Source organism: Ischnura elegans (genome assembly GCF_921293095.1).
Source record: "Ischnura elegans chromosome 13 unlocalized genomic scaffold, ioIscEleg1.1 SUPER_13_unloc_1, whole genome shotgun sequence".
NCBI lineage: Eukaryota > Metazoa > Arthropoda > Insecta > Odonata > Coenagrionidae > Ischnura > Ischnura elegans.
Genome location: NW_025791657.1, coordinates 15,724,897 through 15,751,107, shown reverse-complemented (window position 1 = coordinate 15,751,107; position 26,211 = coordinate 15,724,897). Strand labels below are relative to the sequence as shown.

Sequence of the window (26,211 nt, the reverse complement as noted above, 5' to 3'; positions counted from 1 at the left end):
TGTTATGGGTGTTGACCACAGACTCAATTGGATTACGTTTCCGCTGCTGGTTATGATTTTTATCGTTTTTAAGGATGGCTAATCAGATTTCCCTACATTTGCTGTCTTTGTCAGATGATCATTGAGAATACGTTTTTTATGATAATAATTACCAATTCACTTCTTGTTCACATGGAAAATATAAGATAATATCTGAGTTTATATGGTTTATGAATAAATTATATTTAATCACCAGCTAAGATAGTTCCAATTCCCTGTCCATTAATATTTTGGTGATTACTTTCAGTGTAATTCCGTGGAGAATGGAGAGCTGATTCAGCATCAGGCAATGGCCATGGACTCTATGACGGAGTCATTGGGTAAGTGCTCCTAAGTGCTTGAAAATGACTCTTCACAGAAGAGACTTCTAACTAATTTTGACCAGGCAAATGTCCCAAAACTGAATCTCAGAATTCAATCAGCTTTTGCTATCCTTGCATGAAATTTTTTCATACTTTTATTCTACTTTCTGTTGTAAAAAAGCCTGTTATTCGTCAATATTTCTATAAATTTCACTGAAATTTTTATTTTTATATTTAGCTCGATCCCCTGTCCTCGAGGTGATGACTGGGCATCTTAACCGCTTGACTAACGCTCACCCTTTGCAGGGTGGCTCTTATACATTATTACATTTGACCTGTAAATGTTTAACTGGATTTGTAGTCTAAAATATTGGTTATACATGTAACTCTATATGGGGGTGATTCGAGGACAACTCGCAATGGACTATAACAACATAATTTGATTGAATTCTTTGACCAGGTATTTGGACACTCCACTTGGGAAGGATGTAGCATGTGAATTTGTCATCCTTCTATACTGTCTTTGGTTTATTTTAAAAGTTCTGCAGGATAATTTAATCAGTTTGGCTATTTGCTAGTAAAATTTTCTTTATTTTTCAGTGAAATAAATCAATAATTGGAGTCAATTGCATTTCTAGGGAAACTCCTCCGTGCTTAACCAAACAATATACCCTTTAAGATTGGCTAATAGATAATAATTAAAAATTGTGAAGAATGCAAAGCATGAGATTCCAACTCCCACGTCATTTGTGTGGTATCAATAAACAAAGTTAACATGGAGCTTGTTGAAATGAGGACAAAAGGTTTGGTTCAATTTTGAAATAATGGGAAAATTTGGCATTGATACATACCCCATCCAATTCACATTGTTGTGCTCATGGAAACTGTGCTTTATTAGGTCAAACATATATTCATGGAGGAAGTGGAATATGGGAAAAAAATAATTTGGCTAAAAATAGATTTCAATGCCTTGTGTGCAAAAGTTCTAGTTCTGGAGAGTAATGACAGTAAGCAACCAGCCCATGCTTACTTAATCTTGTTAGCTAAGATTTCAAGGATATTGTTTCATCCAAAATTTTAATTGTGGTACAATAAAGTACAGGGCATTACTCTTATTGAGGGTGAAAATGAGAAGTTGAATAATTTGTATGTAATTTTACATATAACTATTAGGTAATTTTTTTCATTAGAATGCTCTGGTACCATATTCCGTAAAACTGCGCACTGGCGTGTTTTCTGGTGTAGATATTTTAAGGTTAGTGCGTAATACCTTACTGAATTTCTTTTAGCAGCAGCAGTGTGCATTTGTGAAAAAATGTATGGAAACTACCATAAAAAATTAATTGCCACATTTGTTATGTGTATGGCAATTAACCAAATGATCGGTTGAAGTTGCAACTTTCATATCTGTGTAATGAGCATTATAAATTAGGTCAACGAATCATAGATTACATTTCTGGCTTTACTTACTTTAAATATGAAATTCTTTTCTAGATCTCCCAGCTCCTGAAAGAGCCTCAGCTTTGTTTGGATTTCTTGAACCAAAAATTAGATCATCACTTTCAAGGAAAGGATTGGAGGTGATGGATGAAGACATTGAAAATTGTGTTGCCCTGCTTACTGATAAGAGAACTTTGTGCTCAATTCCTGATGATGGACAGTTTCATTCGAAATGCAGGGGTGTGTCTAAAATCAAAGTAGATAGAGCAGAAATGGCTGTTGCTGAGGAAACAAGTGTTTGTGATAATCCAGACACCACAAAGGTTTTCAAGGTCACTGGCAGGAGAAAGAGTGGCCCCAAGGCAGTCATGCGAGAAAAAAAAGACATAAATACTAGCATGATCAAAAATCCAGGTAAGCGTGCAAGATCAAAGAACAATTCCTATCATTGCTTCAACTGTGGGGATGCATTCAATGCCAAACATGATCTCATCGAGCACCTGAAGATTCATTTTGGTTCTGGCAATTTGGATATTGATGCTAAGTTGACAATCGGAAAAGATTTCTCAAGACAAGGGGTGAGACAAAAAGGAAATGGGCTTCTTAAGGCAAACTTTGGAGTAACAAAGGAGAAGAAAAAATTGAGGGGAGTGAGGAAAAGCTTCATTGTAGATGGGAAATCATTGACAGATAGTCCACAAACAGCAAAGAGACCTTATTGCTGCAATGAATGTAAAAAGTCATTCTCTTGGAAGAGTCACCTTATCAGTCACATTCGGACGCATACGAAGGAGAAAACTTATTCCTGCGGTGAATGTGAAAAGTCTTTCACTAACAAGAGTGACGTTGTCCGTCACATTCGGACTCATACGAAGGAGAAACCTTTTTCGTGCAATGAATGTGATAAATCTTTCTCTCAAAAGGGTAACCTTGTCCTTCACATTCGGACTCATACAAAGGAGAAACCTTATTCCTGCGGTGAATGTGAAAAGTCTTTCTCTTATAGGAGCAGCCTTGTCCGTCACATTCGGACTCATACGAAGGAGAAACCGTATTCATGTAACGAATGTGAAAAGTCTTTCTCTGATAGGAGCAACCTTGTTTGTCACATGCGGATTCATACAAAGGAGAAACTTTATTCCTGCGGTGAATGTGAAAAGTCTTTCTCTCTGAAGAGTAACCTTGTCCGTCACATTCGGACTCATACGAAGGAGAAACCTTATTCCCTTGGTGAATGTGAAAAGTCTTTCTCTGCTAGGAGCAGCCTTGTCCGTCACTTGCAGACTCATACGGAGGAGGTATCGTAATCATGCAATGAATGTGAAAAGTCTTATGCTACCAAACGAAACCTTGTCTTACACATGCGTGTACATAGGAAGCCTTTTTGTTGCATTGATTGTGAAGAGACTTTCTCTCAATTGATTCCCCGATGAGAGAAAAATTCCCCGATTTCTCTCAATGTTTTCTCTCATTTAAAACAGTGTTAGGTCTTAGTATTAGGTTAATTAATTAGCGTTCATTAGTCATCAAGATAAATAATTCTCATTACTACGATAACTGCATGTTTGAAATCGAAGAATTGCCATCTAATCATCAATCAAATAAAATATTACTATAATATTCAATTAGGTCCGTGACCCTATTTCTTAATGTTCAAGTATATTTACTCTACTATATTGTCAAGGATCAATAAATTATTCATTTATCTTTAACTGCTATTTATAATGGTAGTAAAGTTTTTAAATTTTTGGCATTTTTCAGTGGACCTCTCCCCTTAAATTTCTGGTATCCCCCCAGAAATTTCTCTGAACTTCCTCCGAACTTATCCGCAGAACTTCTCCCGCTAATGACTTTTCGCGCTAAGGTTTTTCGCGCAAAGGCCCTTCGACTCAAAGTCTCGGAAACTCTTGTCTCTGGAAAATCCATTTTTCGGAAAATTCTGCCTCCGGAAATCCTGCATCTGGAAACCCAGCACCCGGAAAACCAGCCCCGAGCTCAGCCATACCTGGAGATTAAGACTTATATAGGACTACTGCGGAGGAATACCTATTCCTTGGTAATTAAGGGGAAATGGGTGCTGAGGCACCAATATGGAGTTTGGAGTGAGAAGTATTACCATAGTCCTATCACTCCTCTCTTTCCCTACAACACCTCACCCCACTATCTCTCTCCCCTCCATGTTTTTCAATGAAGCTCCCTCTGATTAGAGTGATGTCTCCAACCCAGAAGATCGAGAAAATTCCGGCCTGCACGCTGTTCCCCGCGCCTACCCCGGGTAGGATGACTTATGCTTGGCGGAGCTGCTAGTCAACAGGGGCAGATACGCAGCTGACTGAACATCGCCCTTTTTACCCCTCCACTTCTTTGCAAAATCCCTCTCCTCCACCCTGACAGGTCGTGGAGTATGCAAGCCCTCTCTTCTGCACGGGCGCTCGTGGTGGATGGATGGCGTGACTGACATGGGTGATTTTAGAAAAATTATACAGCTGGTACTTAGTTTGGTAATGTTTCCTATGGGATCATTAGTTATCCTCGTTTTTTTCTGTAATAATTCTGATTTTGAATACTTCTACTTGAAATGGATATTGATTGAAAATAACTGGTAAATATTTAGACAATTGTTTCTTGAGTGCTGATTTCTTGTTTGTGGAGTCTTTCCCTGAACCAGCTTGTGACCGACGACTGGAGTTCTCTATGTCTGGGCTTACGTGGACAATCTCCAAGATTTAACGACGCAACGCTACATTTATATGAAAGCCATTCATTTCAACACTTTTGATAAAAGTTTGAGGCACTTAGTCTCAAGAATAATTTTCTATGTGGCATTAATTCTAAATGTATGATTAAATAATGTTTGTCTGTCTGATCGATGTTAGTTCATGTAATGCTTCTATGTAATTTTTAGGAAAATGTCACGTTAATGATAATGTACGATTGATTAAGAGAGATATTAAGTATATAGTAAGTATACTATAGGGCTAACGTCATAGGAGGGAATCGTATTGACTATTTTAATTCTGAAAGAGCCGATAAATGGCCGAGTTGCCGCGGAGTTGCGAGCAAGAGGCGAGAGATCCATCGTTCAAGGTCGTTATAAATCTCTCTCTTCTCCCCCTTCCTTCCCACCCTCCCCTCTTCCAAACTCTCCTTCCGTCTTCATCGCCTCCGGCTGAGGGAAGACGATCTTCGCCTCGGACCGAGAGAATAGTCTAATAGTCTCTCTCCTACCAGCATGCGGTATCGGGACCTTGCGGCAGGGTCCCATAAGAGGGGTTCATTCACGCTTGGCGAGCTGCGTCTTCCACGAATCCTTCGATCTTCTCTTCTGCTTTACTTTCCCCATTGTCACTTAAACAGTTTTACAACGTGCAGCTGTGAATAAAGGTTGAAACGGTCACATGTACGTCAAAGATCGAAGTCTGAATGCCTGGCAGAAGAGGGAGGGAATTTTCAGGGGGGCCAATGAAATATTACCCGTTAAAAGGTCTCTGGACAAAATATTAATATTCCTGAATAAGGGAGGGCGGAGAGTCCATAAAAGAGGGCGAGGTTAAGAAAGGGCAGGCAAAACCTAATAATTTTTGGAAAAGAAAAAATGGGGGAGGGCATGAATGGATTAGAGAGTTTTGGTGTCCCATTGAGGGAATAGCGAGTGTCGGTGGTGAAGGAAGGGTCGGGAATTTACACAGGGTAATGACGCGGTAGGTGGGGCTCAAAAGGGAGTAGAAGGGAGAGGAATGCAAATCACATCGGGAAATTGAAGCGGTGCGAGTTAGCGCCGCGCAGTTGTGCGGATCCAGAAAAATGTGGACACAAATGATGTTTTGGACTTAGTTGAAACCCTCTTTTGCTATGAGAGTTATGTTGCTATATGCCTGGGGCACCACACTTCATGCTTACTTTTTTATGAAAAAATTTAAAGTTAGATACATTGCGTCATTTTTGCACTATTTTACCGGAAACGTGCTTTTTCTGTTTTTCGAAAATTACGTATTTTAGATATTTTTTTTACTTTATTCCGCCTATTATTTCGGAAAAGAAACTATGTACTATATTCATTTAGACAGTATACTATCATAAATTCTAGATGTCAACCGTTTAGCGATGTTGATGACTGCATCAGGAGTGAGTGAAGAGGAGTAAATGTTTTCGGAAAAAATCGCATAAATGTTGAGTTATACAAAAGTGACGTCGATTTGCGCGGAAACCTAATTTGGTGACAAGAAGGTACAGTATTATAAATACATAAGTTAAAAAAGCAGCTATAAGTTTTTGCAAGTAACCGAATAACAGCGATTTTTGTGCATATCCGCCGTACGTACGAGCGTCAACACGCGAGCATCAGCGCAGAGTAGTCACGTGGTCAAATGTGTCTTCCTATATTTCATTGAAAAGTATTAAAAAATTAAGAAGTTAAATTGAAAGAGAACAAATTCCCCAAGGCCGTACTCTTTGGTGGGCAAAGTGGGGAAGGGGTTGGGAAGGTAGAGGTCTGACAGGGGGGGTAAAACACGGAAATCAAGCTAAAACACTGTGAAACCAAACAATCGCGCAGCACAAACGCTCACCTTGCAGATTTGCTCTAAGGAACAAATTTCCGCGAATACACACACACATACTTCCCAACACCCACTTTGCCCACCAAAGAGTACGGCCGTGGGGAATTAATTCTCTTTCAACTGTTCAACAGACGTAGATCGTTCATTCACTTATAAAAAGAAGTTAAACATTTTGTATTATTTTCTATTTTATCTCTATCCAAAAATACTAAATTTAACGATAAAATAATTTTGTTGTTCGATGTTAAGCGCATTTTTGACGCAGAGAGAGGAGGATAATATTTTATTTTATCGCATGCATGCACGACTTCAGTCGCGTTTTGGTAATCTTTTGATGTAAAGACGACAGGCTGCTTGCACTACCATTGGGAAAACCCACCGTTGACTTTCATTTCTTCCGATCCAAAGTGGCAGGAGCCCCGTTACTTGAACACCTGCTGCACCCAAGGGAAGTGGGAAGCGGTCCTCAGTCGGAACATTCTGCTATTTCGCAATGGAGCACCACCCAACTTGACTTGATTGCTACACTAGAGGCAGTTTGACTGCAAGTAAAACACACGTGTTAACACTAGAATGACCGGGGCAAGCCGCATACCTATAATGACCGCCAGCGGTCAATTGACCGTTCGCCCTTTTCTTGCGCTTTCTCATTCGTTTTCCCTTCATAGTTAAACGTAACGAGAATGGAAGTGTTCTGATCACCTTTTAACGTTCTGATTAGTTTCACGGTCAGATTTAGTGTTTACTTTACAAAAAATATCAATTACACCAAAAACTATTTCTTTCAAATAAAAATGTGTATCAATTGCACAGTTACAAAATAATACGTGATGTGTTTAAAAACTCAAGTAGCATTTCAGAACACGTTATTTGCTGAATTTTTCTGGGTAAAAATTTGTTTGTTAAAGAAAAATTTGCATATCCCGTTGTATTGTAACTATTTCAGTATTTAATGTGACCATTCAGAGCATTCATGAAAAATAGGAAGAATGCATTTTTTGTGCAGCTAACGCTTGAGGTAGGATTCCACAATAGATCGTAACTTAAAAGTTCATTACCGGCATTTCCTTCCGTTTAGCTAAACGCGCAAGTGATTCGTTTGTTTGAATTCAGAAGATTTCATAAAATAAAATATTTTCCTTTGATATTTTTCCAGATTTATTGAAAAGTCCTTCAAAACCGATTGTGGCCTTTAAAACGCTTTTGTGCTTCTTTGGTTATTACCTGTTGTGCAAATGTAGTTTCTATGCTTTAGGAATTTACTACTATTTCCATGTCTTTGACGCTTAATTTTTATTTTCTACCACGACAGTATTACATAATGTACGTAGAAGAGTTTTTTATTCTCAGTACCTTTATTGAAGTTTCATTTGTGACCACATGTAAAGATAAATTTCATCAATATTTTTCCTATATATATCTGCATTATTTCACAATACATTTTTCATTAATGAACGAAAAATAGTATTTATCGCTGTTGTGACGTTAAAAATTACTGTTTTCCACTAAATTAGAGGGAAGTTTCAATTTTGTTTAAACATAACTCCGAAAAATGTCACTTAATTGAAATCATGGACAGTGATAATAGCTGAAACCACATTTTTGGTATAATTGTTTTAAATTACTGCAATGCCTTCTGTAGTTAGGTATTTTTTCCTAGTTTTCTTTCTAATGAAACTACAAAAAAGGCATTATCTTTCATTTGGATCTTAGAATTAACTAATTTTTTGGACTATCCTAATTTGGGATGGCGTCTAGTGATTAACAGTTTGGGAGTGACAATAGTTCAGCTCAATATTCAGCGGTATCTTTCTGAATCCTTGAGGTATAGACGTAAATAAAAAGCATTAAGTAGTCGTAAAGAAAACTTAGCGCGGGATTAACCATAACCATTTCATAGGAAATATTGGCATGGAATCTGGTTTAAGTAAAGGAAAAATTACCATTTGATTTGGTCAATTTCGAAATACCCCGAAAAATATCGAGCACTTAGGGTCGCAATTGTTTACTCTTTGTGATGATCATCCGATTCTTTCAAACCGAGAATGATTGAAGAATTCATGTACTCAGCCTTAATAAAAAGGTGATGGAAAAATTCTTGAACTGAGTCGTAATAAAAAGATTATAAAATAGAGACTTATCCGCAAGCAGATGTTGATTACATTTGAGACGCTGATAGGACGTATCCCTTGAGCAAACAGTCGAAGTTTCGATTCAGTTTTCGTGTGGTATGAAGTCATTGAGGATGTTATTCAAGCCCATCTTCCAAATTCTCATCGCTCTGCAAGTATTCCAACTCTCATGGCTTAACTCATTTTCAGCGTCCAAAGATGAATGGAGAGGCATTGAGGTCGGGAATACGAATATATCTCCGTTTGGGATACCCTACCTCCCCACCGCATTGACTCTGCCTTCATCTGTCTTTTGTAAATTAAGAGGAAAAGCCTCCAAACATACACATGATGCAGAAACCGCTTTATAGAAATGATGGGCAATGGGGTGGTTTCCTATTATTTTTTTATTGCCTAAATCGAAAGATTTTTAGTCCTGGAATACGTATTTCACGCTTTTAGATTTTTTAAATGACGATATCTATTTTTCGCGATCAAATGAAAAGTGAAAATTTTTAAGCGCGCGAAAACGCGACGGGTAAGTATAAATACCGGGAAATCTCCGTACGACGTCGTTCTGGTTCCCGCTGCCGCAAGTGAGGTGACCTTAGGGTAAGGCTATTGAGCGCTGATACAACGCAGGATGCTAGCAGTTAGCAGAGTACCCTGCTAGCTGGTAGCGCTTGGCTTAAATGAGGATTATTAATACTTTATCAAGCGAGGAAAACTTTCCGTCCTTAGGCAGTTTATTAGATGATTATTAAAACGTTTCCCTGACCTTAGTGCCTAATGCATACAATGGTAACCTCAGACGATGTAAAACTCCTATCTATTGGTATAGAAACTAGGTGGTTCCTGTGACGTCACGTGGAGTGGCATCGCATGGGCACCAGTCTGGCCTTTTTCAAATGAGGATAAAATTGATCCTTGCCAATTGTCCAAACCGGTATTTCTAAAACCAAATAATTTGTGTATTATGAATACATTAATGGTGGATAACGAATCGCAATCATTGTCTTTCGTTTTCTTTGATGAAGGAAACTACCCTATTATCCTTTGTAAGTGGAAGCACTAAAGTAGATGGGTTCACCTAAATACAAACGGGAAATAGATTTACACGCCGCACATATGGGATGACATAATTTTCTCCACATTTTTCCTATATAATTTCAAAAAATTCTGGAACTGGAAACTGAAGAAACCAACCCCATACTTATTAACTAACCCGACTCATACTTCACATTTTTTATTCTCCTTCTTAGTCTATTGTATGTATCGTATTTTGAATGCCTTTTTCCTAATCTCATTATGTCGTAGCACATATTTATGCGAATTTATGATTTATTTACGTCTTATGCATTCCTATCTCACTTTGACAATTTTTTAAAGACGACATAATTTAGCATTTGTATGCAATAAATTTCAAACATACTTTTCATTCAACTTATAATTGGATGGAGCCATACATGATTGATTGGAGATCAATCTAACTGCGCAATTATTTAATAGTTGTTACGAAATCATATTATTCATATTTTACAGCCTTGAACTGAGAATTAAAATCAACAGGAAGAATTGTCCCGAAAAAATTATTTAGGCATTTGCAAGTGCGAATTTGTGTTTTGATTTAGTTACATTAGAAGGTTATAAACTCAATTAACTACTGCCTGATAACATAATATTTGACCCCGCCTCGTCGCAATGGAATATTTGGGATATATACCAAAGATTACGTTCTCCCAATGTAATATAACTGTGCGGTGAATGTGTCGAACGGGGGGAACAAATGGTTCTAATATAAACGAAGAGTACCTATAGTTTTGAACTGAAACGCATGTCAACTGCGTGTCAGTCTGAGTTCTGAGTCCTTGAGGTACGAGCATAAAAATGCCATTATTTATTCGTAAAGAAAACTTAGCGCGGGATCGAGCAAATATATCAAGGAAACGTTCACAGGAAATATTATTACGGCAGCTTTTTTAAGTATAAGGAAAATTAGCATGACAGCTCGGTCGGAAAAGTTGAAGTACGACTTTGTTGACTTTGAAATACACTGAGAAATAACATTTTATGGGGCAATACTTACTTGCTATGAGCATACCACAACAGTGCTAATATTTAATAGTTATTTTATCAATTTCTCCATATTCTATGTTATTGTAATAAGAATAAAAGTACCCAGGAAGATTAATCCCAAAAATATTATTTTAGTTAGTTGCAAGTGCGAATTTGTGGTTTGAATTAGTTACATTCTAAAATTATAAACTGCATACACTTCGGCTAAATCATGTAATATTATCACGTTTGCAAAGTTGGAATGAATATTTACAAAAATTAGTAATCTGCCAATGTACTAAAAATATACGGTAAATTAGTTGAACGAAACGGAACAAATGTCAACGAAGAATATCTATAGTTCTGAACCCAAATTGATGCCAAGTGCACATGTCTATTGTCATGAATTAGCAGTAAAATACTCTTATTTGCTGATGACGCTGTAATCCATCGATAAATCAATGATCGCTCTGACTTTGAAATACTATCATCAGATGTAAACAACGATCATTTGTGCAACTGTGATTGGGGACTCGGACTTAATCGGAGTGAACGCACGGCGGTATATTTATTGCGGAAGTCGTCCAACTATCCACATGCTTATGCTGTGGATGGTATACGCATAAAGGCAATAGTGAAAGTGAAGTGCCTGGGAGTATTGATACCTTGGAACCTATCGTGGAGAACGTATGTATGGAATATTTGTGGCAGATCCCTAAAGAAGTTATTCAAGCGTATTATGGGAAAATTTTCGGACGAGAAAGAAAAAAATACAGATACTATTTCGCACTTGTTCGACGACACTATGAATATGGGACGATAGTATGTGGGATCCGGTTCAGAAGGAGTCAATCCGTGAACCAAACAAAATACACAGGAAAACTGCGTTAACTGAATCCGTGAATTGAATAAAATACATACGAATACTGTGCGATTCGTCAAAAAATGTACAGATAGTGTTACTAAGATGTTAAGTCAATTAGTCTGGGAGCGGCTAGAGACTCGGAGGCTGCGCGCAAGGCTGAAATATGATGTTCTCCGTGTCGCTCTTAAAGATTTCTATTCTCCATTGTTCAAGCAATCTAAATGAATAGAAGCAATACATTACGAGAGATATTTTTCCGAATGGATAAATATGGGATATCGTTTTTCTCCCGAACCATAAATGGTTTTAATAACTGCTCGTCGTAATCTTGTTTTAACATTTGCTTTCTTTAGGTAGACGGCTGGTGTCCTAACAACCCGTGCCACACGCCTTTTTTTTGGGGGGATTGCGAAGTAGTACGTAGATGTAGATTATGGATTGAGAAGGAGGAGATAATGCATTTTGTAGACACATTGCGAAAGTGAAGCAATCTATTTTTACGTATAACTTCAAACACATTGCAGAGAGGTTCCAGGGATGAGAGATTATGTTTGAATGAGATTGACAGGATGGAAGCGCAGTGAATTAGAATTGCGAGAAGGAAAGAAATCCAAAATGCACGGAGCTGTGTTACTTCGATGAGACCAATGATGAAAGCCACGAGGGACATTGTCTTAAGGCCACTTTCACCGATGAATTCCATTGCCAACGAAATTCACGCGCATGATGGATTGAGCCGACTGCATATCATTTTGGAGAATTTTTAGCGCAGATAATATACGAGGTTGTGTGAATAAGTTGTCACTCCAAGGCAAACTACGGCTATATTAGCAAAGATGAGTTCCAACGAATAAAAATTTTCCATCTCCAGCCATTTTCTTGCAAGCGAAAATCAAGAAAACCCGATTGCCGCCCACCTTCCATGAGTTGATGACGTCACGAGGGTTCTCGTTCGTGGTCAACCCAACTCATGGTTTGAAAGCCTAGATAATTTAGGGCTACATTTCCTTAGCGTTGGCTCTGCACGATTTTTCGAACAAAAAATATGAAATGCTAAACTCCGAGAAATTCTAAACAAGTGAAATAGGAGAAGAAAAATCAGATCAATGTTTGCGAAAAGTGTAGTAACAGCTCTCGATACGTTAAACGACGATTACAAGTGATCACAGAACTTATAGCAATCTTTTCGGACCACTCTAATTTAAAATACGTTTTCTCTTTTTCTGCCTTTTTTGAAAATTTTCTTATTCTGTACTAAATTATTTCCTTATCATTCATTGCCAGTCGTGGCCAATATACCGTCGACAATGAAATATTACGTTTTTCTAGATAACAGGATATTTTTAAGTAATATAAAAAAAGACCTCAGTAGACCTTGGAGGAGTACATCTACATAATACCCTGCGAGCCGCCTCTAGGGTGTTTGGCAGGGGGTGATCAATCACCAGCATGCAGCTTGCTAGTGGAGTCCTGAATGCACACCACACAGTTCAAACAACGTCACGCATTTCAACAAATTATACAACCATATGCTGATATAAATAAAAATAAAATTAAGAAAAATGCATTAAGTTTTACATAGGATAGTAGGCTAAACTACAATCCATGCAATCTATTTATGAGCTACATCGCTGCCATTATAATCTCTTATTGAACGTGGAAAAAAGACATTCTGAATCTATCTGATCTACTAACTATCTCTCTTATTTTGTTTTTTATGATCAGATCTTCCGAAGTATGTTGTCTGCCGTAAGATATGGCTAACTTCGTTGGAAAGACACTGCCCTTGAATTTATCTAAAAGATTTAGACTATTTTTCAATCTAAGGTCTGACAGATTCCCATGCGAGTTAATTTAAGAGGTCAGTTACACTAACAAGACTATAGTAACGACATTTCAAGTACCTGGCAACTATTCTTTGCACGCGTTCTAACTCTGTTACAAAGCCTTTTTCATGAGGGTCCCAAACACTGGCAGCGGTGTTCTAAATGGGGTCTAACGAGGGAGAAGTAGCTAATTTCTCTCACTTTGTCGTCGCAGTTTCCTAAAACTCTTTTAACAAAACCCATTTTACGATTGTATACGAGTATATGATTGCGATGATGTTAGGAAACAAAGCTACAATTTATGCTGTTATGACCAGGTAACTCAAAAAGCCAACGTTGCTGTGTTGCAGAGTCCCAGCCAAGAATAAAGGCTAAGGGGGGGTGCTTTAGGCGCAACTAATACATAGGGGCAGTGGCGGCGCGTGCGTATACGCATGTTAGCAAGTGCACACCCAAAGATGAATAAATTATAAAAGAAAACTATTCCTTTGCAACGCGAAGGATAAAAGTACTGTCTGCATATGCAAGAAACATGAGCCTCCGAACGCTACAGCTATCTCCTTTTCGAATTCACCGCTCTATAAGTGTGCGATCCCGTGGCATCATGCCGGGCGCATTTTCGGTCTGTGCGATCGCTTGAGGGAGCTCTGGCGGGACGAGGTAAGCGGGGGGGTATGTGCTTTTCAAAGGGGCGATGGGAGCAGACTCATAACCATGCGAATGCGCACGCGCATGTTTTTGGTGACTGACTAGCAGGTAGTGTAGTGGTGTAGCCGCCACCTACACCACCTGCGCCCAGGATCCTACAAGGTCGGTAAAAGGCAGGTCGTGTCACGCTCCCATAGTGCATTTCGGTTTGATCATCTTGGTTCCCACCTGTCTGTTGTTTACATGGTGTTTGCATAGGGCATATGAATTAATTTAAAAAAATTGTGTGCTGCAGTGCTCCGATTTGCTCCGATTCCACGAAAAACGGAGTAAGAATATTTCGTTTTCCTTCTGATCGTAAAAGAAAGGCTCCTTGGTCGATAGATTGCAGAAGAAACAAATGGAAATCTACAATAACATCGCACATTGTGAGGTAAGGAAGTGACAATATTATAAGTATTTTTTGCCTGTATTTGTACTTTGTAAATATTTATATATTCAACGTAAGTCTTAATAATTCTAGCAATAGTCTATGTCAATGAGGGAACGTCACATAGTAGAAATATAGGCTTCTCAAAAGTTGTTGACAACGCTGTTGTCACCAGCATATTTTGATACGGATTCATCACGTCTTGCCTTGAAATTATGTTAAGTAATGCAAAAGTGCCAAACTTTTCAATGTTATTTATTACTTCGGGTCATGTTTCATACGGAATAATACGGAAATGGTGCATTTTCATTGTAAATTAGTAGAATAATCGGATCGTATGTAGGCTCGCTTGCGCCAGTGTACATTTCTTCAATTCAGTTTTATACGTGCAATGGATAATGCCTTCTCTGTTCAGAAATTCCTCAATTTTTACGAATATTATTATTAAGGTTTGTTTCACTGCGGAGAAGTTAAGAGTGTCGTCAACAGGATGGTCGCAAACTACATAAACAAACTGCCGTTCCAACAGCGATTTCTGGAAAAAGGTATGTATTCTGAAGAGAAGTTATACAAAGTTTGAATAAGTTTACATAGTTTTAATATTACAAATTGGCGACAGTCGAATCTAGTCTTTTCTAATAATTTCAGTTTTTTATGCACTTTTGGAAGTCGTAATAAGATGTCCTGTTAAACTCGTGCATTCGTCATACGTTATGCATAGAAATTCTTGCATCCAAACAACTCGGATATCAACCCGTGTGCTGGAGGAGAGTTGGTGGAAGGACCAGACGTTCCCGACTGTCAACAGGACGAGATGTTGGTGATTAATTAGGAAATCCGGATGCTGAAAGCAAAAGTAAGTGTATGATGATATTATGGAAAAGTATTTATTTAAAGTGTATATATGATTGTGAAGTTCAATGCAACCATGTACGAGAAAGTTATATGCTTTACTCGAGTTTTAATTCTGCTAGTGTGTAGTAAATTTATGAGTTATGTAGTAGAATATTGAATTATCACTTGTTACGTTATTTGTTTGGCTTTCAGTTAACTTTTTTGTATCAGTGCTGTTGAAGTGATATTTTCATGATACTGGATATTATGCACACCGAATTGCAGTAACCTATAACTTCATACATGGACTCCTTCGCATATAAATTTATATAAAGCCTATGTACCGTTTATAAAGTTGTCTGGTAGTTTTTGAGAATGTCGCAAAGTATATCTTCATTTAAAGGAAGGGTCTATTGACAGGAATTTAATTAAAGTGTGGGCTATAGGGATATCAATATATTGCAGTTCAATTATTTGACAGTTATTTGAGTGCAGTCATTGTGTGTTGAATTCATGGGAATAAGGACATGTGGTATTATGTGAGGTTAAGTTATTGAGAGTGTAACAGTAGTGTGGGAAAAATAGACCTTAAATCTATCCCACACAGCACATCGTTGCCAGAGGACGTCCGCTGCGCGTCCGTCGCGTCCTCTCAGTGTCCGCGGATTTTCAGGACAGCCAGAGGACATCCGCCGGCTGTCCTGGCCATCCGTCCGCACACTGTCCTATCTCGGATGTCCAGCGGACGTCCAGCTAGTGTCCCATTACGCAGGGTTTGGGAGTTTTGGTTTCCTCTTAAAACACTCACCTCCTCAAGGAGGAACTCCGAGAGAAAGTCTCGTGATCCTCCTCCGAGTAGGGAGTATAGGAGAAGGGAGAAAGAAAAAAAACTCTCTCTCGTTTCTGAAGCCAGAATACTTCCTCCCGATCGAGGAAGAGGAAATTTTTCGTGGAGGAAGAGATATTTTGAGGATTATTTTAGGTAACCAAATGTAATCCTCTTGTTGGAGTGTGGACTCGGAGGAAATTATAAACTATTTAACGAAAAAAAAATTGACATTTTTACCGCTTCTATAGTTTAAGAACAACAAATGTACGCTATTTTTAAGTTTTATATTGTTTATAACAATTAATCAAGTTTAAACAAAGTTAGCAACAATTTAAGTAACATTTACGAGCGTTAAAAATTTCTACATGCCTCACGGGTTAAACAACAACAATTGAACGAACTTATGACTCTCTACATTATTTATAACAATTTTTAAAGTTTAAATAAATTTAGCAACAATTTTAGAAACTTTCAAAAAATTAAAAATTTCCGCATGTTGTACGGTTGAGAAGCGTTGGATGAACAATAAACCCGTACTTTTCATGATTATAAAAATTACTTAAATTTAAACAAATTTAGCAACTTTTACAAAAATTAACAACAGGAATAATGGAATTTATCGATTTTTACTGAAATTTTATATTATGTACCAATGTCCTGCGGACGTTCGCGTCTCGGGGACATTCCATTCCTACAGGTTAAATGAACTCTTTCAACTTATTGATTAATTAATATTTACTCTCTAGGGATTAAAAAATCTCAGAGGCGATTGATTGGAAAGTATTTTAATGAAACATAACGCTTTAAATTCATTTTAATTTTAATGGTAAGAATTCTCCTAAAATTATCACGGCATCGATGGCCTCATTCCCAGATTAGAAATTGTAATTGTCCAATTTAAGGATAGGCAAGTAGAAGAAGTAGTAGAAGATAGAAGGTAAGTACTGCCGTACCTTTACTTTATATCGAAATTCTAGTTTTTTTGGTGGCGAACGAATTTTGAATCTACCGCTACTCCGCGATTCAGGTGTTCTACCATGGTTCTCCACATTCCTCCGTTCCTCCTTTCCAACAGAGGAACCGGAACGGAACACCGGAGACAGCATGGTGGTTTGGCGGTTACAAAGATGCTGCTGCAAGTAAGTTTGATGTGACTTCTAAATAATTTTTTCTTGGCGTTCACTGGCGGCAGTATAGTGTTTCCGCATGCTCCTTATATTTCTTATAACTCAGCCTGTAACATCTCGAGGAAAAATATGGCTCTGCTTGGAACAACATTACCGTCTTGGTAAAACCGTTACTTGGCAACTAAAGGTAGCGTCTTTTTCCGTTGTTCATGGTGAAATTTTCGCTTTTGTTCCTTGTTTACATGATATAATTTAAAGTGGAAGTTCTTGTACTATAGTCTCTGTACGCGAGAACGTATAGGAAATAATGTAAGTGCTAGCGCATAAAATAGAACCTGTTGTTTTGATAGCGTAGGTTACGGCTGAATTTGTTGGAAGTCCCAACGGTCCGTTTGGTTCCGTTCCTAAATCAAATCAAGTAGGGTTCTTGGCAATAAATATAACTAGGAATTGTACTTACGTGTAACCGGGGGATTTTGCAACACGCATGTATGATTAATAGGTTTCACGTAAATTATTAATTCTTTGAAATCGGACTACACCGTGTGATTTCTTTCGATATGTATAGTTACGCACGCATCGAAAAAGAACAATAATGTTATGATAGGATAACCACCAATGTTTAGCCTTTTTACAAAAAGTTTTTATACTCTTTATCTGTTTGATGGAACTAGGTTAATAATTAAAAATTTTAGGTCCTAAATAAATAAATGATCTATTATGTCAGTAAAGATAAGGCTTAGGGATTGAAAAATTACAATGCCGACGTAACTTTTATAGCGTTTATTATATTTTTTCTGCCAAACTTTGCTAACCTAATAAAATATAAACTAATTTAACTACAAACTAAGTAACTGTGCTATTAGTCATCCATGCATTTAATTTAGTGGAAACTATAGGACGACTGTAAGAAACTCGGGATGAATCTAAACAAGGTCTAATTGTAAGTGATATATTGTGTAAACAAACCTTAAGGCTATGTTTCATGGTTCATTTATTTGCTCAAACTGCTGCATGAAATCTTATACCCAGAAAATAGAACTTGTGCATCTTTTCGTACAGCCATCGGTACACATTTTGGTGTAGAGTATCGTGAACCTGATATATTTACCTGGAGGCATTTACTGACTATAGCTTTCATGTAGTGGAGTTGAATAAAAATAGTTCATCTGTATTTTTATTTATTTCCTATCTCTATTTATAAGTTTGTATGTCTCTCTTCTTATAATTGTCTGTATACTTATTTGTCTTCATTCTTTACAGATGTTGCATTTAACCAGGACGATACAGCCACCAATTCTAGTGTGGAAGTTACAGTGAAGAGTTGGCTGGAACATGCTAAAGCGAGGCATGTGAGAGAGGTGTAAGTATTCGTTTGATTATTATATAGGTTTGAGCAAGGAGGAATAATTTCTGGATACTTTTTTGACAAGTTGCTCCTCTAAAGGGAGCTCATATAAAGTAAATTTAAATAATTATTAAACATCTTGTAATACAAGGTTCACCCTTCCATGCTAAAGGTAGAGAAAATAGTATTGTTATGTATTATTTTCAGATGCAGATTCCACTACCAAGTAATTCAAACATTTGAAAACAATTTTTGTTCTGCATATGGGAGGTATAATTACCAAAAACGTGGTTGAAAAGGATCTCATGCTCTTTAAAAGTTCGATGTATAGCACCTGTAGAACTTAAGAATGGGATAACTTATTCAACAGGGATGGTAGTTGCACAGTACTACAGAAGCTACTATTTTCTAGTAGCTCTAGCTAACTAAGATGTTTTGAAGTAGGTGTTTTTGTAGGAGCTATAGAAATTTCAGTAGCTCACAGCAGGCCTTAGCTGCTATTCCCCTGTTATGTCTCTGTCGAAATGTGAATATTGCCAGTGAGCTAGGTTGTCACTTTTGCCTTGATACCAGACTACATTAGAAGATCTATTTTAATTATTAAGATTGGAAGAATTTGGAGATCTAAATCATGGAATGGCCTTAACTACAGCAAGTTTTTGCTAGTTTTTCAAAGTTTCTATTTTTTTAAGTTGCATCTCGGCCAATGCAGCTAAGTGGTTTGTGTGCCAAATCAGTGTGGCTGTTTTCACACTAATCCCAAGAGATCTAGTTCACTTAAACTTCCTCCTTTAAATTTTCTAGTTTCCTTTACTCCTATATCATATTCAGCTCTTCTGCATTAGTCTTCCTTAGCTCCAGCTTATGTAACACTTTTCTTCACCTCCACAATTCACTCTAGTGTAGTCATAATCTTCAAGGGGAGACCAATTGTTCAGAAATATTATCCTCCATTTGAATGCTTTTTCCAATATCTTTTTCGAGACCTCTACTAAGCTGTCTGGCAAGGATGGATCAAAGAATTTTTTTCTAGATGGTGCACCAGGGTCTAACAGGCAACAGTCTTCTCATATTTGGGATTAAAATCTAGTTCAACAATTGTTCTATGAAAAATGTTCTTAATCATAATATATACATTACTAACACATTAATAATTGTACTCAAAATCTTTTCTTATTTAAGAACAAGAAAAAGTCAAAGAAAAGTTTGTAAAATGTATTCAGCCTGTAATGGACAGGTTTCCTAATTTTGAAACCTTAAGAATGTTAAACATGTGACTAATAAGACTGTAGCGTCCTGTCTTATGTAATCTGCTTGTTACGTACAAGATACAATTTCTTGCTACAATGAAATGTTTATATACTTCATTATTACAGGAGCAGTGCAGGAGAGCAAGACAGCCCCTGAAAAGGATGTGGAGGTTGCCATCCAAAGCTGGCTAAGGCACGCCAAGGAGAGGTTACAGGGGAAGAAGAAAGTTAAATAAATCGTATGTAGTTTCTGGCATTGTACTGTTTTAAGAAGCCAAATAAATATTGTGCATGAAATTGATGCCTTATTTATTTAAATTCTTGTCTGGACCTATTATTTATTAGTATCGAACAAAATGCAATCCTAACCTAAACGTGTCCTGAAGGTGTCCAGAGCGGACAATTTCAGGTCGTCCATAGGCCACCTTTTTTACTGACATGCGGACTTGCAGCGGACATCATTTTGTATGAATTCGGCTGTCCGTAGGATGTCCATAGGCCACTTGGCGGACAATCACCGGATGTCCGAAAGGTGTCCGTGTGCTGTGTGGGATGCTATCATTCATTTACTGTGTAAATGGTGCAACAACATCAGCCCATTTTATTGTGGATTAGTGCAAAAGTTGAACATTATATGGCCAAATTCATGCAAAAAGTAATAAATATTCAACATTGTAATAGATACTAATCATTATATGTGTTAATAGATTACCCACAGTAGGATGTGAATCAATACGGTGAAGCCTAATGAAAATGACCACATACAATTTATAATCTGATATTATTGTGATGAGCATTGCTTTTCGCAGGCATTACCTGTCCTTCCTATGCAAACTATTTCCAAGGTTGTTCCTATTATTTCTGCCATTTTTTCAGGTTGAACTATGATGAGCTAGTCAGGTGAAGCAGCAACAAAATAAAAATGTACTCATGAAAGCATTTGAACTGTGGAATGACTGCTGGATAAATTAAGGAAGCAAGTGACAGTCTTATGAAGAATACTGCCTAAGTCTTGGAAGCTGTTTCATAAGTACACAGGTGTAAGTAGATGTTTCTTTCCATTGTCCTCCCTTGCAATCGCAAAATATTGTTATAAATTTATAACATATTACCAAGGTTGTTTTTATCATTATTGTCATCCTTCTAGGTTGAACTAACTATGGTCTATGGTCAGTTGAAGCGTGTACATATTACTCATGAGAGCTGGTAAAATCATTGGAATTGTAGAATTTTGCTGGATAATTTAAGGACAATGTGACAGTTTCCTGGGGGAACATTATTGAAAGAAGTCATAGATGCTGTTCCACAACCATAAAGGTGTAAGTAGATGTATTTTTTCATCCAGTCCTTCCCTTGCTACATATTTCCATGGTTGTTCTTTTAATTCTAATAATACTTCTAGGTTGATATATGATCCATGGTCAGGTGAAGTGTGAACATGTTACTTATGAGAGCTGGTAAAATCATTTGAATTGTAGAATGTAGATAGAGAAATTAAGGAAGCAAGTGAGAGTCTTATGGGGAACATTGTCGGAAAAGTTTATGAAGCTGTCTCATAACCACACATATGTAAGTAGGTGCATTTTTTCATCTTGTGTTCCGTTGCAACATATTCCCAATGGTGTTCGTATCATTATTATCATTCTTCTAGGTTGAATTATGATCTATGGTCAGTTGAGGCATTAACACGGTATTCATGAGTGATGGCGAAATCAGTTGAATTATGGAATGATGGCTGGAGAATTTAAGGAAGAAGTTGGTTGCCTCATGAGGATTATTTATTAAAAAAATGGTAAGTCATGTAAGAGAATTAGAACTTGTTTCAATAATGTTAAAGTGCACATTTTTCCCACCCTTTTATAGGCTACAAAATATTTTTGTAGGATTAGTTTGGGAACTGGGTAGTATTTAGTAATGGCATGAACTAGCTTGTGTTATTTGAGAATATGATACCTTATATATTGCTATGAACAGCCTTTCATATAGCTGGCAAATGCTGAATGACATGTTAACTTTATTCTCATGTTTGGTTAATATGTGAGATTTTACAACCTGTGAAAGTTATGTAGCATGTATTGTTTCAAATAGTCTTCGTAATTCTATTTCAGGTGTACAAGGATTTTATTTGGATCTTACATCAGGGAGAATATCAGTTTATTTTAAGAAGTTGATGACTTTAAGTATGGAATTGCTGGCATTTGGTATACTTTTTATAATGGTTTTTATATGTTGTGTTTTCTAGCAGCCTGGTGCAATGGTTATTGATGAACTAGGTACTTGAAGAACAGTTATTCTTATTCCAGGATGATAATATACATATTATAACTATCCCTCTTAATGATCAGTGCACACTCATATGACTTTAGTGAATATAGATACAGTTTTGTGATTAACTTAACCGTGGAGATTGTAGTGAATTATAATATAAGAATGTGATTATGATGAGCCTGGATGATTTATTTCTCTCTCCATCAATGCAACATTATTAGTATAGTTTGACTGCATATTGAGATGCACCATATCTTTCCTTTCGGGGTAATCTCCTGCATTTAGCTCGGTATTAATCATTTCGTTTCATTTAATACCCATTATGTCTGTACCCCACCCTGTATCTATAGTGCATTTCAACCCATAATATATCCATTAAAATTAACACATGAGTGCGGTATTCTACTGGATTTGTAAAACTACTTCCTACAATTTAACAGGCTTTATGCTTCAGTTATTTACATCCATGATTGTCTTGTCATTGTTAATTGTCTGAGTCTAATTGCTCAATTTGGAATGCATTTTCTCCGTGCAGCATTTGCTGACTTAAAATCAGTGATTGAGTTTGGAATCCATCCTATTCTAATTAATGTTCTGATGTATATTCATTTATTGCAGTTATTTGTAAAATCTTTAATGTACCTAAAGGCTCACCTGAGTGCACACTGACATCACTGTGTCAGATTATTTGCCGTGATTCTTGGAATATTTGCATGCGGATTATTCTAGTACATATTACATTAATTATTGGGATTGGCAATATTTACAATTTATAACTAATTAACATAGGCCTCAACTTTAGACAATTAATAAGCATTCAATGAGAGTTTATTATTATCATATGGACATGTTATCACTTTCCTAGGTTCCTTTGTCATCTATGGTTTGGTGAATGGTGAACATGTTAGCCATGAGAGTTGTTAAATGATTTGAAGAATGGAATAACATCTGTGTTAACTATGGGAGCAAGTGAGTCTCATTCGGAACATTGTGGAAACAGTGTATGAAGATGAATGATTGGCAAGCATGAGTAAGTAGGTGCATTTTTCATTTGTCTTGCCTTTTCGAAATGTATCCAAGGATGTCCTTATAATTATTTTCTTTCTTCTAGGTTGATCTGTCTTCAATGGTGGAGCAAATGAGATACCCATCAGGGACATTGCTTTAGGAAAATCTTAGTATTTTTGACCTGTGGGGATGGTGAAGTCCGATTATCTTTGGTAACGTTGGTGAAGTAAGTTTGATAAGCTGTCTCTAATCTGTCTCTTAAGTTAGATAAAATCAGGGCAAAGCTGTTATAATGCAAGAATTTGGAAGGTAGTGAGACAAGGCTGGGCTTGTCACTGATAACTTTAAGCATTTACCTGGATGAAGCCATCCATGACAATAAGGAAGAGGATTAGTGAGTGAATGTAAATGGAGAAAAAATTATCATGCTAAAATTTATTTCTGACATTGCCATCATTTCGGAAACAAAGAAGGTTTGGCAACCATCCTTGTTTACATGAGTCAGGGAATGCACTGAATCGTTGAGGCCTTTACTTTGTAGAATTCCATTTTTTATGGTTGGAAGGAATTTACTTAGCTTTTCTACAAAAACACACTTTATTGCCGACTAGTTTCGGTTACACTGTACCATTTTCAAGACTTTTTTTTCGACTACAGTACTATATCAAAGTGAGCCTTAGACAATTAAGGCAGGTAAAGTGCAGTGATAGAGGCTACTGTATGTAGGAGAAATGTAGTGCTACAGATATATGAAGTGGATTTCATGGATCGAGTTAGTAATGGGAAAGTCCTAAGAAGAGTAGGAGAGAGGTGTAGCCTCATGGAAACCTTTATACGAGACAGAACAATCTAATAGGCCACATCTTATACATAATGGCCTGATGAAGACAATCGTCGAGAGACAAGTGGGTGGCAAGAATGGAAGAGGATGCCTAAAAAAAAAAATGTGGAATAGGTGAAGAAGGATGTGAAACAGAAGAAATATTTAGGGGTGATAAGATTAGTTAATATGATAATTGAGCAGGTAGCTGCATCAAGAAATCTTAGGATTTTTTACCAGTGGGGATGATGAAGTCCGATAATCTTTGGAAACCATGATGAAATAAGCTGGATAAGCTGTCTCATGACAACACATGTGTGAGTACATGATTCTTTCATAGCCCTTTCATTGATATGTATTTCCAAGGTTATTCGATTTTTTTTTCTTCCAGGCGGACGTAGCTGTGTTATATGGTCAATAAGAGGGGGAAATGTTACTGATAGGACCTTTCAAAATGATGTGAATTGCTGATTGATATCTGGAGAATTTAAGGAAGCAAGTGAGAGTGTCACGGGAAACACTTTTGAAAAAAGTTTGAGATGTCTCAGGAGAACACATGTGTGAGTAAATGAATCTTTCATAGCCCTTTCTATAGTATGTATTTCCAAGGTTATTCTAATCCTTATTTTTTTCTTCCAGGCGGAAGTAGCTGTGTTATATGGTCAATAAGAGGGGGAAATGTTACTGATAGGACCTTTCAAAATGATGTGAATTGCGGATTGATATCTGTAGAATTTAAGGAAGCAAGTGAGAGTGTCACGGGAAACACTTTTGAAAAAAGTTTGAGGAGATGTCTCAGGAGAACACATGTGTGAGTAAATGATTCTTTCATAGCCCTTTCTATAGTATGTATTTCCAAGGTTATTCTAATCCTTATTTTTTTCTTCCAGGCGGAAGTAGCTGTGTTATATGGTCAATAAGAGGGGGAAATGTTACTGATTTATTAATTATTTGCCCAGTTTTCCCCTTTTGGGTAATTTCTTTTTAAATTTTGGGTTGCAGAGAACAACAGGGAACTTCTTCATTATTGGCATTAATGGGCTTGAGTTACTTGAGAACATGATAGAATACTTGTTGCTATGATCAGGATTTCATGTATCAGGCTAATGTAATGTTAAATGACATTTTGACTTTATTCTTAAATTTGATTAATATCTGAGACATAACTTCTTTCTGAAAATAGGAAATGTCTTTTTCATGTGGGAGTGTTAGAACTTATTTCAATAATGATTATGTGCTTAGTTTTCCCACCCTTTATTGAGCTAAATATTTTTATTCTTTCTAGGTTGAGTTTGGGAACTGGAAAATACATTCTAATGGCATGAACTGGTATATGCTATTGGAGTATATGAGGCCTTATGCATTGCTGTGAACTTGTCATTTTGCAGGCATATGGTAATGGTGAATGGCATTTCAACTTTATTTTACATATTTGGATAATGTGTGAGACTACTGCAATCTGCAATCCTTGGAAATTATGTAATATGTACTGTTTCCGATAGTCTTTTTAATTGTATTTCCGGTTTGCAAGGATTTTATTAGGATCTTACATCAGGAGGAATATCAGTATATTTAGAAGTTGATGATTTTAAGTATGGAATTGATGTTTAGTACAATCCATTTATTTGAAGATATTATTCTATTAACTACAAACACAATTACATAGTTCTGATTTTTTCGGGATCATGGTATAAGTGTTGTTGGGTATTCTATACACTGACCTATAATGATAACTTGGATGAACAGAACTTTTTCGTTTTGAATGTTGATTTCCCATGAACATACTTGTGCATCTCAAAATGAATGGTTTGTTCAATTAATTACATTGTTAACTCTTCGGTTTACTTTGTCTCATGGTATTTATATGTTATGTTTTCTAGCAGCCTGGTGCAGTGGATAATCATGAACTATTTGAAAAACTGTTCTTCTTAATCCGGGACAGGATACTATGCATTAAGTGGCAGGCTGGATTTGTAATCCTGAGGGTGATACCTGTTGTGTGGACCTTACTACTACATTTGCCAGCATTAGCAAAATCATCATTCCTTAAAGTCTAGACATTATGGCAGTGCACCTTTAAATGGATGTTTTAAAAACCTTAAATTATGTGCATCTGTTTTGAAATTAGTTTGATCAAATTGTACTACTATTTCAACAAAATTATATTTTATTTATTCTGGAAAAATATTCTATTGCCCATGACTTTCCGTTTTAATGATCAAACATTACTTTATATGACTGTAATTGTATATAGTTATGTGATTTACTGAACTGTGGAGATTGTAGTGAATTTTATTATAATATAAGGATGTGATTACGATGTGCCAGCTTTTTTTATTTCTATCCAGCAATTCATCTCAATAAGTATTTTAATTGTTAATGGTCTGGGTGTAATTTGGAATGCATTTGCTCTGTGCTGAATTAAATGCAGTTGCAGTCGGATTATTTGTCA

At 36.8% G+C, this 26,211-nt stretch overlaps 1 protein-coding gene and 2 long non-coding RNA genes across 3 annotated transcripts in view; all 3 read left to right on the top strand.

Moving 5' to 3' along the window:
* Nucleotides 1-4,511, top strand: part of LOC124172111 (zinc finger protein 37-like) — a 33,034-nt gene extending 28,523 nt beyond the window's left edge. Inside the window, exons 7-9 of the mRNA XM_046551517.1 lie at nucleotides 287-359; nucleotides 1,836-2,801; nucleotides 4,450-4,511. Coding sequence (XP_046407473.1) covers nucleotides 287-359; nucleotides 1,836-2,801; nucleotides 4,450-4,511 — 1,101 coding nt within the window. The remainder of the gene's footprint in view (nucleotides 1-286; nucleotides 360-1,835; nucleotides 2,802-4,449) is intronic.
* A 16,060-nt stretch (nucleotides 4,512-20,571) lies between these two features.
* On the top strand, nucleotides 20,572-20,861 carry LOC124172310. The gene is made up of 2 exons (XR_006868120.1): nucleotides 20,572-20,703; nucleotides 20,811-20,861. It is a non-coding gene; the product is annotated as an uncharacterized LOC124172310 (long non-coding RNA).
* Nucleotides 20,862-21,192: 331 nt separating this feature from the next.
* Nucleotides 21,193-25,026, top strand: LOC124172308. The gene is made up of 7 exons (XR_006868119.1): nucleotides 21,193-21,232; nucleotides 21,315-21,455; nucleotides 22,797-22,961; nucleotides 23,043-23,165; nucleotides 24,151-24,319; nucleotides 24,399-24,570; nucleotides 24,650-25,026. It is a non-coding gene; the product is annotated as an uncharacterized LOC124172308 (long non-coding RNA).
* Nucleotides 25,027-26,211: the final 1,185 nt, after the last annotated feature.